Below are 15,111 nucleotides of genomic sequence, written 5' to 3'. Positions count from 1 at the left end.
ACTATTGAGGGTTAAATAGTTATGGATTCTGTTTAGAAGATACAACGTAAGAAAAGTTTGGGAACGAGAAAAAGCCATTCGGCCCATTAAGGCTAGTGTTTTAGATACTACTGCGTCACCTGGTAGGCTAGTCCATGCATTTATAACTCTGTGTAAAAAAGTGCTTCCAATGTTCTGTTCTAAACATGCTTTTACTCAGCTTCCATTTATGCCCTGTTGTTCTGCTCTCTGTTCTGATTTGAAGTAGTGTCTTGGGTTAACTGGATATATTCCATTGAACCAAATTCCACTTTTTCCATCTGTTTTCTTCCGAACTGGAAAATAATTGCCGTTCCCGTCTCCCCCTGGTCTTGCAGCCGCGATGATGTCATTGGGAAGGTATCCATCACCAAAGAAGTCCTGGCCACCAAGCCTCAAGGTAGGAGCGTCTTATCAGAAAGTATCAGCACAGTGTATTGACTTTATCTGCACCTCTGCACACTAAGATCAGGTGCAAGAACTAGGATAATTTGAAAACAAAAACTTCAGCTCTAGGAAAAACTAGGTTCTTCAGCCAAGGTGATGATGAACAAGGTTTCATTCCAAAATCCATCTTCATTCATTTTTCTACGCTATCGATGAAACTGCTTCCTGGTACCTGATTACTTAATGTGCTGTAATTCCCTTCAATGTTCTCGCTGCAGTCAGACCATGTGACCTTCTATTTGTACCTTCTGTACCAGGATGCAGGAGTTCAGGGGGGGCAGCCCGGGTCCTGGAGAGCCGCAGGGTCTTCTGGTTTTTGTTCCACCTGTGTTCTCAGTTACTTAACTGAACCAATTATTTTCTTGCAGGTCTTTAGCCACTGGTGGTTTAAAGATACCCAGAAGCCCTGCAGGAATGTGGCTCTCCAGGGCCAGTAGTTTATCTGCAGCGCCACGGCTGCTGAATTCATGTAAATAAACAAGTGAAGAACCAAAAGATTCTCAGTAAACTCCCCTTAGAAAAAAATCATCCTGAAAACGCAAAGTGTAATAAAGCCCAGTGAAAGCATGGTAAAACATAGGCAAGCATTGTAAACCTCAGAGAGGTACGGTGAAGCATGTTTAAAAATAAACCGTGGCAAACTAACCCTTATAAAAGTTTCCCACAGTGAAAGCACAGCAAAGTGTAATAAAGCCCAGTGAAAGCATGGTGAAGAATGGTGCTGCAGACTGTAGGTAAGCACTGTAAAGCACAGAGAGGTCTGGTATATTAAAAAGCAGGATCATTTAGTACAACCATGGGAAAAGCGTGCAAAAACTGCTTTTATAAGTGCAGTAATAATGCAGACAGTAAGAAGTATGAAAAAGGATTCAAAGCATTTAAAGCAGATGTGTCTGTAGGGTTGTGGTTCAATTTCTTATTATTATAACATTCATTCTGTTATTGTCATTACAATGATTATCAATATACTATCACTAAGACTCGAATGACTCATAATTGAAATGGAACCAGATTACATGTATTTGATTCCAGACTGTTGCATTTAGTTATGTAGGCGGTCACTAGCATCAAACAGCAGATTTAAATGGCCAAGTTCTCCTGGGAGGCGACAGTACAGTACAGTACAGTATGGGACTCCTTCAGGGGGTGGATAGGAGATCTGGAGGTGTTGTCTAGAACTACCCTCTTACTCATACTGAAAACATATCTTTCAAATAAGATGCGGCTCATTAGCTATTTCCTTTGATCTATTCTTATGAAACTGATCATCAACAAATTCCCATTGAATAAGTCTATTATGCTTATACCCCAGCCATCACCTTAAGATATATACCACAGGTTAAATAAATATACATCTGTCAAAACCATATCTTTGAGCTTATCTTTCATACACTCAGACATGTCCACTTGACATGTTTACCTTCCATACTTAGTTCACTGAGCACATAACCCAAACTCCCACTTATTCCCAATTATTCTCCACTCAGAGCTATAAAACTCTCTCACTGCAGTTGCTGGTCCACTTGGTATACATGATCATCACATTTCTCTACATGTCTATATAGCCAATGAGAAAGACCCTATTCCTTGCTAGTGTTCCACCCATCAGTGAATTGCACCTCCCTCCTGTATTTTGACTGTGATGTGTTTTGTTTTTCCACCTCCCTCCTGTATTTTGACTGTGATGTGTTTTGTTTTTCACCTCCCTCCTGTATTTTAACTGTGATGTGTTTTATTTTTCACCTCCCTCCTGTATTTTGACTGTGATGTGTTTTGTTTTCCGCCTCCCTCCTGTATTTTGACTGTGATGTGTTTTGTTTTTCCGCCTCCTTCCTGTATTTTGACTGTGATGTGTTTTATTTTTCACCTCCCTCCTGTATTTTGACTGTGATGTGTTTTGTTTTTCACCTCCCTCCTGTATTTTAACTGTGATGTGTTTTGTTTTTCACCTCCCTCCTGTATTTTGACTGTGATGTGTTTTGTTTTTCGCCTCCCTCCTGTATTTTGACTGTGATGTCTTTTGTTTTTCCACCTCCCTCCTGTATTTTGACTGTGATGTGTTTTGTTTTTCCACCTCCCTCCTGTATTTTGACTGTGATGTGTTTTGTTTTTCCACCTCCCTCCTGTATTTTGACTGTGATGTGTTTTGTTTTTCCACCTCCCTCCTGTATTTTGACTGTGATGTGTTTTGTTTTTCACCTCCCTCCTGTATTTTGACTGTGATGTGTTTTGTTTTTCGCCTCCCTCCAGTATTTTGACTGTGATGTGTTTTGTTTTTCCACCTCCCTCCTGTATTTTAACTGTGATGTGTTTTGTTTTTCCACCTCCCTCCTGTATTTTAACTGTGATGTGTTTTGTTTTCCACCTCCCTCCTGTATTTTGACTGTGATGTGTTTTGTTTTTCCACCTCCCTCCTGTATTTTGACTGTGATGTGTTTTGTTTTTTGCCTCCCTCCTGTATTTTGACTGTGATGTATTTTGTTTTTCGCCTCCCTCCTGTATTTTGACTGTGATGTGTTTTGTTTTTCACCTCCCTCCTGTATTTTGACTGTGATGTGTTTTGTTTTTTGCCTCCCTCCTGTATTTTGACTGTGATGTGTTTTGTTTTTCCACCTCCCTCCTGTATTTTGACTGTGATGTGTTTTGTTTTTCCACCTCCCTCCTGTATTTTGACTGTGATGTGTTTTGTTTTTCACCTCCCTTCTGTATTTTGACTGTGATGTGTTTTGTTTTTCGCCTCCCTCCTGTATTTTGACTGTGATGTGTTTTGTTTTTTGCCTCCCTCCTGTATTTTGACTGTGATGTGTTTTGTTTTTTCTCCTCCCTCCTGTATTTTGACTGTGATGTGTTTTGTTTTTCACCTCCCTCCTGTATTTTGACTGTGATGTGTTTTGTTTTTCCACCTCCCTCCTGTATTTTGACTGTGATGTGTTTTGTTTTTCGCCTCCCTCCTGTATTTTGACTGTCATGTGTTTTGTTTTTTTCGCCTCCCTCCTGTATTTTGACTGTGATGTGTTTTGTTTTTGACTGATGTTTTCAGTCTGCTTTGCTAGCACTTTCCTGTAATAGTTACTGATGTTATTAACTGGGCCTCTCATAGTGAAATGACATGCACTGCTCAATGGGACTCTTTGATGAATCATGTTGCACTGAGGCTGTGACACTAGCCAGGCTACTTTAATTGATGACTGCTTCAGCAGGATGAAGAAGATGTGAAACCTCTAATAGCTTGGCCTGATTGTCGCTTTGTCGTTGTTGTCGTTTTTACTTGGAAACATGACTCATGAAGGCATTGAGTGAGCAGTCATGGCAGTAAATCAGCTTGCCTGGGCTTTTGTGCGAAGATATGACTCACAGAATACCTCTTCCTATTTTTACGTTCAATCATGAAAGTGGTGAATCAGTCACCTGGCTAAAATGTCATTTTTATTCAGAGCAACTATTGTAACAGCATCTGTAAAGACACACTTAATCACTAAACACTCACAAGCTAAAAGTATAGAGGCTCCATTATTCAATTGCATACATCCCAGCCTGGATCAAGTCAAGGACTTTATTCATTGTGGGTGTTTTTCTAGTTAGGAGATTGGATCTACAGTGATAAGCTGTGCCTCTTTAATGGGACCTGAATAAATATTTATGTTGCTAAAATTAATAACATATTGTGGCAATGTGCCCCGCCCCTGTGTGCAATTGTGTGTTATGTGTTGTATGTTGCGTGCGTGTGTTAATGTTGGTGTATAGATTGGTACACGGGATATAAACGGGTCTGTGTTTCACGTGTATTTAAAAAGTGTAGATTTGTATTTAGGCACGAGGAGAGCACAAATCACTTCACGTGCTGGTTAAATGTAATATGTGAGCACGGGGTTGCACGTAATGAATTCACGTGCTGGGATTCAAGTGAATAATTAATTAGTAATTGAATCCCAGCACAACAGTATATATAGAGACATGTAGCACTCACTCAGGGTTGGGTGTTCAGGGCGAAAGAACGGGAGAGAGAGAGGAGGTAAAAATAATAACAACAAGAATAATAAGTAGTGTTTCTCATCGTGTTTGTTCGTCCCTGTTTGTTAGTGTCTGTCCGTTTTGTTTGTCTCTTTATTTTGGCTACCAGTGCCGTGTCCTGTTTTGTGTTCTGTTCAAACCTTTTATTTTCTGTGCTGTTTTATTAAATGCTCCACCAAACTCCAAGTCTCTGTTGTTTATTTCCTGGCTCTGGTCTGACGCCACCCACTCCGGCCGTCTTTGTGACACATATCTTTGAACAAATGAAGAAAATGTTTGCTCTATGCCATTTGTGATCAGAAATACATTTACTTTTTTTAATTAAAACTTGATTTATAATAAGTTGATATGTACAAATAACCCTGCCTCTTAAAGTAGATCCCCTTCAATCACTGTGTGCCATGTTAATGGTGCCATGTTATGTTTCCTATCTATGTATCTATTTTATATTGATAGGTGTTGTGTCAAGAGTTAGCAGGGCAACATCTCGAACCCCATAACTGTTTTAAAAATGGCTTTAAAAAAATCGTGATACCAGATTGTCTTGTGATCGCTTTATCAATATCAACCCTCCCTGTTTTGATTCCCCTGGAAGGCTGAATAACATCCTTTATGTACCTGATCATTGTTGCTGATCTAGTCCTTTCAAGGTGATAATAGGGCTGTCCACCATGCTGGTATTGTCCATAGTTGGCTTGGGACTGGAGTTGGTCAATGATGCCAAAGGCTGTATTATTTTCATGGTTATCACGAATTTCACAATTTCCGTGAAATGTACCCATTGCCGTGTAATATGTAGCTCCCCGTGAAAACCACATTCCCATTTCTGAAAGAATAGTGTAAATATACATAATTTTAATCTCATAAAAATAAATACAGCAGATCTTATTGATGCACTACCTGTTACACTGCATTTAGGAACCTGGCAGCCAGTTTAGTTTGCTCTTGGTAAATGATTGAACACACTGCACAGAGCTGCAGGATTTTTTTAACATGTCTTCAACGAAAAAGACACCAGCTGCATCAAAGATCAGAAATATTTCTTCTAAACATCGTTCTGTCCCGTACAAGAAGGGGAGATTTCACGTGTCTGTTGATATTTTTACATTTATTTATGTTTTTATTTTGTTTGATAACTCACTGATGGTGAAAATAGAATGTCTTTAAATATTCTACAATCTAGCATTTACTGTTTTTCAGGTAAGCATTTAAATATTTAGAAACATTTGTTGTATAATAACTGTATCGAAAATGATCAGTTTTAAATGTGACAAATATTATGTTGAAATATCTTGAAATACCTATTTTTTAGATTGGTGAAATAAGCCATGTTTTACTGTGAATAATAAACAGGTCTAAGAGTGGCCGTGTCTCCCTGCAGGCTTTGATGGGTGGATGAGCCTGACGGAGGTGGACCCTGATGAGGAGGTGCAGGGAGAGATTCACCTACAGATCTCCATCCAGACCAGGAGGCTGCGCTGCCACGTCTTCGAAGCCAGGTAGGGGGCACCACTGCACACACCCCCGCGAAGATTAGCTTCTTGCAGAAAGTGATTAATTACAGTGCGAATTAACAAATTAGTATGCCATTTTAATTACATTTCCCTTACTATATCATGATGTTGACATTTATTATCGGTACTGTTTCAAAATCTAATCATTCGGATTATTACCAACTTGTCTGGAGAACCCTAAGTACCGGTGCCAGAGAATATATGTTCCCCCTGGAATATTCGTTCCCCATAGAAACCAATATTTGAGAAAATTGGTTCCCCTTCTGAATATTTGTACCCCCTTATTTGTTTATAAAAAAGTAATCTTTCTTTGCATATAAGTCTATATCCATGCATTTTCAACTAAAACCTTCATTTTAAGACCACTTTCCCTAACTCTAACCCTGACTCTAACAGTGACTCTAAACGTGTACCATCCAGTCCCCTCTGACAGCTCTAGTCTCACCTACAATGATACATGAGAACAGCCTGACAGCATTGTTCCCAATCACTAGCATTATACATGCATCATTTACATAACAGGATAAATAACAAACATGCATGTAGGGGGGAACAAACTTTCGCTGGTGGAACAAATGTTCGTTCCCCCAAGAGTACATATATTCGGGGGAACCAATATTCGTTTACACAGCACTAATTCAATTTAAAATTACTTGCAAGAAGCAAACGTCAGTATATTGTACTTCATGCTGGGCATTTATATTCAATTGATTATTTCATTACTCAATTAAACATGGATCTATTAATAGCCCTATTTATGTGCTATTTCTTTGAAAATCCTTTTACCCAGTACTGATTGTGTGCATTTTTTGTGGCCGATACAATAAAATGACTGAAGAATGTATTGCTTCTTTTTGGGGAACAGTCGTTTGGTATTTGTTTTAAATAGTTTTCTGTTTATTAATGTAAGGTTGTGACTCCTTGCTTCGCTGCACACGTGGGTGTTGTGAAGCTACTCGACCTTCGCCAATGCAAAGCTAACTGTGTTCTGAAAATCTATCTGTGACTCTGTTTCTTTAGAGGTGATTGCTGACGTAGCGTGATCACGACTTCACCACTCAACCCGTCTCCTGTAACCAGGGGTAACGCTGACCCGGTTCACTGGCCACGTTCTTCTGTACCTCTCACACTTGTTTGGGCTACACAATCTTGTTAGAGATGCATTATTCCAGTTTATTACAAAGCCGACTGTGTTGCTGCCCCAGCTTTTGCACATTCACTAAAGGTTGAGCTGTATGGTTAAAATCATAGGATATAGTGGGAATATGTGAAAAGGGTTAATGTTGTAAATAGCTACAGATTCAGTTCTGAATTTGTTATTCATGGTTTGTAAAATGGTACTATCATGTAGGCTACTTACGTTTGATATATACATTTTATCTGAATGTAAAACAAGCGTGGTTTCCATGGAAAAATAAAAATAAGGGAGATACATTTTCCTTTCAAATGCAAATGACCTAATTCATATTAAAATACAGGAGGGTGTATTGAAATGTTTCTGTCTGCATTCCAGTTTAGCCTTGCGTGACGACTGATATCATGCAGCTTTTAAAACAGTTTTTCCACTACGTTTTTTGCTTGTGTTGAAGAACCGCCAGTGCACCCTGCCTTATTTGACCACAAAAAACATATAATAAAAAAGCAAGGGAAACAAAACAAAAACCCAGACATCGGGTTACACAAACACTTCAAAAATATTACAAATACCAAAAGAAAGCGCTGTTTCCATGTATTATTGGCTGCATATATATATATATATATATATAGCTTCAGAAATTCATCGATGTCTTCATCAGCATGTTTAGTCTTCTCAGAGAAGTAGTTTGTGATAGAAGAAATTCCTAATGCTCTTTTCATTGCATCAAGAGGACTGCTGTGAATCAGACAGTTGGGCGGGAGATGTGAGTCATGTGACTTAACTTGCCTATAGCTGCCAATAGAAAATAGTAAAGGAATGTCTTTCCGGCACGTTCCGCTAAACACACCGCTGTCACAAACCAGTGGTCAACTAAACAGACCCTTCAATTTCACAGCAGCAGCTGAGCAGCAAAATTACAAACTTCCAAATGTGTCTGTGCGTTCAGAGTGTATACGAGCAGCACTCAATGTCAGTATTTGAACTGTATTTAGCTGTTTGAATGGGAAAGTCATTGTAAAGCGGATGGTTGTGGGTAAAGTTAATAAATAGCTTTAAAAGTTCCAAGCAGTTTTAAACTATAGTGCAAAAAATAGCATCACAAAACAGTACGTGCACAAATAACAGCACCAGACTGATTTATATAATGATTTTTTTTTTTATATAAGTGGCGACAAGTCGACTATTTGTACCTTGACTGTTCAACTCTGTGAAATCAGTAATGGTTGTAAGTTGTTGTTAGTGTGTGGGTGTCAGTGCGTACTGTGTCCATATAACTATGCTGAGTGTTCCACAGTGTGTACTTCAGTCTCCAGCCAGCCTCTCCATTGCCTCCTTTTCCATCTAAATAGCAATGCGGAATGTGGTCCATTTTCTCTTTCTGTCTGTCTGAGTTTTATACTGTAGGCGTGTGGGTGGCCCTACATTCTCATGCCCCCATGCTTATGCAGTAATGGAGTGGATTTTGTAATTTAAGTGTTCAGACACCCATTACACATACTCATAGTGATTCTGCAGCCCCCTTCACCACCCTTAAACAGCTCACATCTCATATTGCAGGGTTATATAAATAGAGAACGTTCATGGAGCTCTGGAGTTCTTCCCAAGGCTATCCTCGGGTATGAAATAACCTCAGAACTATTCTGTTTATATAACAAATGCAATCTAGGGAAAATGAATGAAAGGTAGATTTCAAAGTGAGATCTGAGAAAAAAAAATGCTATTGACTCTGTAGCGTTGAAAAAGAAACATTTATTCAACTCTTTCAACTCTTCTAGTATAAACTAAACTGAAATGATATACTTTTGAGAATGCCATTGTTCTCAACATGACACAGTGTATGGATTTTGAAACCATTTCCCCAAGAAGAGACTGTATTACAGGTCAAGTCAACTATAGGCCCTTCGTTTGACCTACAAAACTGTGAACCAAGTGAACATACTATAGAGGCCAACTAGCTGGTCAGTCAACAGTGAAAAATCTCAAACAAGGTTTTATAAATAAACGACTGAAATAGCCTCCTGGTTTCAATTGAAACTTCCTTTCCCACCTTTCCAAAACACATTCCAAGGCCAGTCTTGAGCTCAGTTGCCATAGCATCCAAACCTATATTACAAAACAACAACAAATCAGTTCATTTGCATGAGTGGCTGGGCATGCTTTTGAGGTTTTTCAAGCCTATATCAAACCTGTGAGGACTGTCACACAGCCTTGAACTCCCAGTGATACACAAACTCTTTCCTCCTCCCTTCCAGGTTATACAGTGTACAACTGAGACAACTTACTGTGAACAGTGCCCGCTCACTGCTTCTCTCACACCCACAGCCCTGGCTTTCCAATCGATTAGCTGTGCTCAATTAAACACAATATTGCTTTCCTTATAATTCAATTTCCATTTTTTAATGAAGTTTGTTTACAGAATAAATGAATACTATTGATAGTTAATATTCAATAATATCCTGTATTAAGGCAACCATCTGCTGTTCCAACTGCATGAAACCTGTGTAAATCTCCAATCCAATATTACCAGCATGCTTTTTTCAGAATGTAACCATGAACCTGTTGCAGGGGGGCAGGTTAATGGTTACACTCTGGTGTACCAGGTGCACTTGGAGGTTAGACTTGAGAGTTCTGTTGGTGTCACACAGGTGCTTTAAGCTTGTATTGAAAGCCAGGATGATATGCAACAGCGAAGTATACAAAGTGAATCTAAACCAGGACATTCCTTTTGTAAGATATCTGTGTAATGAAAACTAATTTATTCAACAACCAAACCTGCAGATAACTCTCTTCTAGTCTTTATGTGGATGCTATTTCCTCCCACCCCTATAAAGCAATGGAAGAAAATTGAAAACTAAATAAAAAATATTTTTATTTTGTGCCCAGCTATTTTCATCCTGTCATGCATGAAAGGGTGAGCTGAAACTGTGCATGCAACAGGAACAGCTGCTTCTTTTATTATTTATTTCTTAGCAGACGCCCTTATCCAGGGTGACTTACAATTGTTACAAGATATCACATTATTTTTACATACAATTACATTATTTTTTACATACAATTACCTATTTATACAGTTGGGTTTATACTGGAGCAGTATAGGTAAAGTACCTTGCTCAAGAGTACAGCAACAGTGTCCCCCACCTGGGATTGAACCCACAACCCCCCGGTCAAGAGTCCAGAGCCCTAACCACTACTCCACACTGCACTTCTTGGTCAGCGCAGCCACTGTTGCTGCGCAGGCCCCACCATAGTGTGCCCCTTGTGAAGTCACACCAATCCTGCTTTCCCATGATCTCACTTCGTTTCACTAGATCTAGTGGATCTCATCACACATCACCATTGCAGACAGACTAGAGGATTGTAAAATTGTACTTTCTCTGATTTCTCTAATTAATATAGCGTGCGCAGTTGCTCAGACAGGTCCCAGGGTGTCAGGATCAGGCTGTCAGTTTTGTAGTGTAGACTCCCGTGGATAAGGCGAGGATCTCTTTTTTGTGGAGGGAAACTCACATTTACAAATTCCTGAAGCAGAACATGAGGAGTTAAGCGACAGGCCTGTGTTTTATTATTATTATACCCAAAAGTCTCTGAGTCAAACCATTTCCTGTGCAGAACTCATATGCAAATGATTTGGTAAAATCGAATTTCCTGTAACACTTTGAAATGTCACAACAGGGCGGTGCTTTACTAGAAATTAATTCATATTAATACGTTTGTGACCATGACACTTTATCTAATATTTGCTGGCTAGAATTGATTAGTATTTAAATTAATATTAGTATTATCATTATCATTGCCATTATTATCATTATTGTTATTTTTTATCAGTAGTATTGGTAGCTGTTATATTATTATTATTATTATTATTATTATTTTATAGTTGTAAACTTTTACATCTGTATAAACTACAGGAGTTTACAGTCTTATTATTTAAAGTTGTCAAAACTTCAACATCTTTAGAAAATCTGAAAGTATATTTTGTTTTCAATCCTTTTGAAAAGTGGTTGGTGGTGCATATGAACTGTGTCACTTTTGTGCTTATGTGAGAGACAACACCAAAATAAAAGTTTGTAGCCAAAACAAAGGATTAAGAAAGAATTCTGTGAAGAAATACTGATTTAGAATGTATCAAAATACACAAAAAGTGGTAATATTCAGTTACTGTAATATTAAGACAATATAAGTTTGAATTGTATTTTGTTGTATCTGTTTCAGAGATCTGGCGCGGAAGGATCGCAATGGAGCCTCTGATCCCTTTGTGAGAGTCCGTTACAATGGCAAAACACACGAGAGCACAGTGAGTGGGTTACTGGGGGTCTGGGTTCAGAGCACAGTGAGTGGGTTACTGAGGGTCTGGGTTCAGAGCACAGTGAGTGGGTTACTGAGGGTGTGGGTTCAGAGCACAGTGAGTGGGCTGCTGAGGGTGTGGGTTCAGAGCACAGTGAGTGGTTTTCTGAGGGTCTGGGTTCAGAGCACAGTGAGTGGGTTACTGAGGGTGTGGGTTCAGAGCACAGTGAGTGGGTTACTGAGGGTGTGGGTTCAGAGCACAGTGAGTGGTTTTCTGAGGGTCTGGGTTCAGAGCACAGTGAGTGGGTTACTGAGGGTGTGGGTTCAGAGCACAGTGAGTGGGTTACTGAGGGTCTGGGTTCAAAGCACAGTGAGTGGGTTACTGAGGGTCTGGGTTCAGAGCACAGTGAGTGGTTTTCTGAGGGTCTGGGTTCAGAGCACAGTGAGTGGGTTACTGAGGGTGTGGGTTCAGAGCACAGTGAGTGGGTTACTGAGGGTGTGGGTTCAGAGCACAGTGAGTGGGTTACTGAGGGTCTGGGTTCAGAGCACAGTGAGTGGGTTACTGGGGGTCTGGGTTCAGAGCACAGTGAGTGGGTTACTGAGGGTCTGGGTTCAGAGCACAGTGAGTGGTTTTCTGAGGGTCTGGGTTTAGAGCACAGTGAGTGGGTTACTGAGGGTGTGGGTTCAGAGCACAGTGAGTGGGTTACTGAGGGTCTGGGTTCAGAGCACAGTGAGTGGTTTTCTGAGGGTGTGGGTTCAGAGCACAGTGAGTGGGTTACTGAGGGTCTGGGTTCAGAGCACAGTGAGTGGGTTACTGGGGGTCTGGGTTCAGAGCACAGTGAGTGGGTTACTGAGGGTCTGGGTTCAGAGCACAGTGAGTGGGTTACTGAGGGTGTGGGTTCAGAGCACAGTGAGTGGTTTTCTGAGGGTCTGGGTTCAGAGCACAGTGAGTGGGTTACTGAGGGTGTGGGTTCAGAGCACAGTGAGTGGGTTGCTGAGGGTCTGGGTTCAAAGCACAGTGAGTGGGTTACTGAGGGTCTGGGTTCAGAGCACAGTGAGTGGTTTTCTGAGGGTCTGGGTTCAGAGCACAGTGAGTGGGTTACTGAGGGTGTGGGTTCAGAGCACAGTGAGTGGGTTACTGAGGGTGTGGGTTCAGAGCACAGTGAGTGGGTTACTGAGGGTCTGGGTTCAGAGCACAGTGAGTGGGTTACTGGGGGTCTGGGTTCAGAGCACAGTGAGTGGGTTACTGAGGGTCTGGGTTCAGAGCACAGTGAGTGGTTTTCTGAGGGTCTGGGTTCAGAGCACAGTGAGTGGGTTACTGAGGGTGTGGGTTCAGAGCACAGTGAGTGGGTTACTGAGGGTCTGGGTTCAGAGCACAGTGAGTGGTTTTCTGAGGGTCTGGGTTCAGAGCACAGTGAGTGGGTTACTGAGGGTGTGGGTTCAGAGCACAGTGAGTGGGTTACTGAGGGTGTGGGTTCAGAGCACAGTGAGTGGGTTACTGAGGGTCTGGGTTCAGAGCACAGTGAGTGGTTTTCTGAGGGTCTGGGTTCAGAGCACAGTGAGTGGGTTACTGAGGGTGTGGGTTCAGAGCACAGTGAGTGGGTTACTGAGGGTCTGGGTTCAGAGCACAGTGAGTGGGTTACTGAGGGTCTGGGTTCAAAGCACAGTGAGTGGGTTACTGAGGGTGTGGGTTCAGAGCACAGTGAGTGGGTTACTGAGGGTGTGGGTTCAGAGCACAGTGAGTGGGTTACTGAGGGTCTGGGTTCAGAGCACAGTGAGTGGTTTTCTGAGGGTCTGGGTTCAGAGCACAGTGAGTGGGTTACTGAGGGTGTGGGTTCAGAGCACAGTGAGTGGGTTACTGAGGGTCTGGGTTCAGAGCACAGTGAGTGGGTTACTGAGGGTGTGGGTTCAGAGCACAGTGAGTGGGTTACTGAGGGTGTGGGTTCAGAGCACAGTGAGTGGTTTTCTGAGGGTCTGGGTTCAGAGCACAGTGAGTGGGTTACTGAGGGTGTGGGTTCAGAGCACAGTGAGTGGGTTGCTGAGGGTCTGGGTTCAAAGCACAGTGAGTGGGTTACTGAGGGTCTGGGTTCAGAGCACAGTGAGTGGTTTTCTGAGGGTCTGGGTTCAGAGCACAGTGAGTGGGTTACTGAGGGTGTGGGTTCAGAGCACAGTGAGTGGGTTACTGAGGGTGTGGGTTCAGAGCACAGTGAGTGGGTTACTGAGGGTCTGGGTTCAGAGCACAGTGAGTGGGTTACTGGGGGTCTGGGTTCAGAGCACAGTGAGTGGGTTACTGAGGGTCTGGGTTCAGAGCACAGTGAGTGGTTTTCTGAGGGTCTGGGTTCAGAGCACAGTGAGTGGGTTACTGAGGGTGTGGGTTCAGAGCACAGTGAGTGGGTTACTGAGGGTCTGGGTTCAGAGCACAGTGAGTGGTTTTCTGAGGGTCTGGGTTCAGAGCACAGTGAGTGGGTTACTGAGGGTGTGGGTTCAGAGCACAGTGAGTGGGTTACTGAGGGTGTGGGTTCAGAGCACAGTGAGTGGGTTACTGAGGGTCTGGGTTCAGAGCACAGTGAGTGGTTTTCTGAGGGTCTGGGTTCAGAGCACAGTGAGTGGGTTACTGAGGGTGTGGGTTCAGAGCACAGTGAGTGGGTTACTGAGGGTCTGGGTTCAGAGCACAGTGAGTGGGTTACTGAGGGTCTGGGTTCAAAGCACAGTGAGTGGGTTACTGAGGGTGTGGGTTCAGAGCACAGTGAGTGGGTTACTGAGGGTGTGGGTTCAGAGCACAGTGAGTGGGTTACTGAGGGTCTGGGTTCAGAGCACAGTGAGTGGTTTTCTGAGGGTCTGGGTTCAGAGCACAGTGAGTGGGTTACTGAGGGTCTGGGTTCAGAGCACAGTGAGTGGGTTACTGAGGGTCTGGGTTCAGAGCACAGTGAGTGGGTTACTGAGGGTGTGGGTTCAGAGCACAGTGAGTGGGTTACTGAGGGTGTGGGTTCAGAGCACAGTGAGTGGGTTACTGAGGGTGTGGGTTCAGAGCACAGTGAGTGGGTTACTGAGGGTCTGGGTTCAGAGCACAGTGAGTGGGTTACTGAGGGTGTGGGTTCAGAGCACAGTGAGTGGGTTACTGAGGGTGTGGGTTCAGAGCACAGTGAGTGGGTTACTGAGGGTGTGGGTTCAGAGCACAGTGAGTGGGTTACTGAGGGTGTGGGTTCAGAGCACAGTGAGTGGGTTACTGAGGGTCTGGGTTCAGAGCACAGTGAGTGGGTTACTAAGGGTCTGGGTTCAGAGCACAGAGCACTTAAACAGCAGTAGTAATAGTAGTAACGCTAATAATGATGATGATAATGTGTGTGTGGGGGGGGGGGGCAGGTGGTGAAGAGGTCATGCTACCCACGCTGGAACGAGAGCTTCGAGTTTGAGCTGGATGAGTCTCTGTGTGAGAACACTCTGAGTGTGGAGGTGTGGGACTGGGACCTGGTCAGCAGGAACGACTTCCTGGGAAAGGTGAGGGACAGATATGCCTTACATACTGTATACTACAGGGAGCCACGAAGCACACAGCAAGCACACAAACCTTCCATATACTACAGGGAGCCACGAAGCTCAGAACAAGCAACACTGCTCATCACAACCGCCTCCTGGGCTGCACCTCTAATATAGTTTTCAACTGAACTGATATTAATTACTGTGAGTTTGTATTTTCAC

General features: G+C 42.5%; 1 protein-coding gene across 1 annotated transcript in view; it reads left to right on the top strand.

Moving 5' to 3' along the window:
* The window catches only part of LOC117429938 (ras GTPase-activating protein 4), a 61,205-nt gene that overhangs the window by 23,134 nt on the left and 22,960 nt on the right, over positions 1 to 15,111 (top strand). The window contains exons 4-7 of the mRNA XM_058998347.1: positions 357 to 418; positions 5,858 to 5,975; positions 11,341 to 11,422; positions 14,776 to 14,910. Of these exons, the coding sequence (XP_058854330.1) occupies positions 357 to 418; positions 5,858 to 5,975; positions 11,341 to 11,422; positions 14,776 to 14,910 (397 nt within the window). The remainder of the gene's footprint in view (positions 1 to 356; positions 419 to 5,857; positions 5,976 to 11,340; positions 11,423 to 14,775; positions 14,911 to 15,111) is intronic.

This window comes from Acipenser ruthenus, chromosome 24 (assembly GCF_902713425.1).
Source record: "Acipenser ruthenus chromosome 24, fAciRut3.2 maternal haplotype, whole genome shotgun sequence".
Taxonomy (NCBI): Eukaryota; Metazoa; Chordata; class Actinopteri; order Acipenseriformes; family Acipenseridae; genus Acipenser; species Acipenser ruthenus.
This window is presented reverse-complemented; position numbering and strand designations above follow the sequence as displayed.